This window comes from Bufo gargarizans, chromosome 3 (genome assembly GCF_014858855.1).
Source record: "Bufo gargarizans isolate SCDJY-AF-19 chromosome 3, ASM1485885v1, whole genome shotgun sequence".
In the NCBI taxonomy this organism is placed as follows: domain Eukaryota; kingdom Metazoa; phylum Chordata; class Amphibia; order Anura; family Bufonidae; genus Bufo; species Bufo gargarizans.
This window is the reverse complement of record NC_058082.1, coordinates 402,955,504-402,957,316: the sequence shown is the minus strand read 5'-3', so window position 1 is coordinate 402,957,316 and position 1,813 is coordinate 402,955,504. Positions and strand designations below refer to the sequence as shown.

The following is a 1,813-nucleotide window of genomic DNA, read 5'->3' as shown; positions in this document are numbered from 1 at the left end:
GCTTGTTAGATCTAATGGCAGTAGGGGCTACATGCATGGGCACTGTATAACTGTATTTATCATATAGTGTCAGTGTAGATCTTACTGACTGCTCATGTTCTAATCTGATCAGAGCTGCAGAGTCCATACCTGGTGGTCATCAGCTTGGACCTGATTATACAGAATGATGGGTGTAACTTGTAGTTTGAGTAGCATGATCTCTTCCTGCTGTACATTTAGATTAGAGCCTCAGCTGCAGTTTTATAACACAGACCAGTACAATCCCAGTGACCGGCCAGTAGTAACGTGTCATTTTCCATCATTCCCTCTGCAGGCTGTAGACCTGACCTGAACACTTACCATGGAGACGATACACGAGTTGATCCCTTTTGCTAAAGAGATGCTCAGCCAGAAACCCAGCAAGAAGATGGTGAAGATCTATGTGCTGGGCAGCGTGCTGGCCTTCTTTGGAGTAGTTATTGGACTGGTGGAGACAGTTTGCAGTCCTTTCATTGGAAGAGAGGACACTGATCTGGAAGAGATGAAGCATCCGTCTCCACTGCCCGCTCTATTACTCCCACAAAAAAAAGAAGAGGTGCTACTGGAGAAGAGCAACCCCCAGGCAGTCAGAGGCAGAAGCTTGGCTAACCGGGGTCATGCCTCCTAGGCCCCTGGCTACCACCTGAATGGACTTGCTGAGTGTGGGTTGCACTGTACGCATGTTGTGCGGACTTGGGAGCTTACCTGTGTATACGGATGTCGTGCAACCTGTTGGACTATAATAGACTTGCTGCTGTGCAGCAGAACACATATACTTTGGGATGTGCCACATTGTGGAGCTAATGTCAGAGCCTGTCCCTAATGTTTTTATATACCTTTTTAAATAAAATATTTTATTTTACTAGACCCTTTGTCTCTCTTCTATACAACTACATGAAGCGCTGTGGGTTCCTTATGATTAAAGTATATTTTATGCGCTACTACTGGTTAAATGTAATACTTTCTCATTGAAATGAGTTTATGGACTGCAGTCCTTGAGAATTTACCAGGTATCTAAAACCACCAAAATATTTGTGTTATAAAGGGTGGCAAGATACCAGATAACACTGAAATATTGGCACAAGTCCATGCCACTTTTAGGGAAAGTGTTTTGGAGGGGACACTTATTATTATTATATATATAATATCACACATGCCACATTTATGTCAAAAGAATGTTTGGCAAATGATGCCCACAGTTGGCAGATTTTCATATATGCTGAAATTGCCCCCAAACATTACAGGAACCTAATACATGACACTAGTTCTAATAGGATTACTTCAGAGCTCTACAATAAGCCGTCTACATTGATTACCGTTATCAGCCATTTTTGACTAGGCAAGATAACTGGCGCTTGAGATTATGGACAGGAAATGCAGAAAATGAGTCGCGTCACCTTCGCTATCTTCAGGATACATGGGATCACAGATACCAGAAGTTAGAATAACGTAAGGTCGCTGTATTAATTATAGGTTACTAATAAATAATTTAAAACCTTACAAGAATAAATCCAAGGGCTTGGTTCTAAAATAGGTTAATTTTGGACTGCGCTGCTTCAGTTGGTGCAGATAGCTGTATAGAACTGAAGCAGCGCGGTCCCAAATTAACACATTGGAACTCTGATTATACCCACTTCAGGGACCTGCAGTGCAAGTATACTTTTAAAGAAAGCTATCGTGACTGGAATATTTTATTTTAAAATAACTAAAGCCCATGTATAAGGGATTTCCCAGATGTTACAAATGAGGACCTATTCCAGGGATCGACGACCTCTGGCACTTCAGCTGTTCAGAA

General features: G+C 41.9%; 1 protein-coding gene across 1 annotated transcript; it reads left to right on the top strand.

Moving 5' to 3' along the window:
- The first annotated feature begins 340 nt into the window (after nucleotides 1–340).
- On the top strand, nucleotides 341–646 carry G0S2 (G0/G1 switch 2). Its single transcript, XM_044285700.1, has one exon. It carries the CDS (start codon nucleotides 341–343, stop codon nucleotides 644–646), a length of 306 nt encoding a protein of 101 aa, XP_044141635.1.
- Nucleotides 647–1,813: the final 1,167 nt, after the last annotated feature.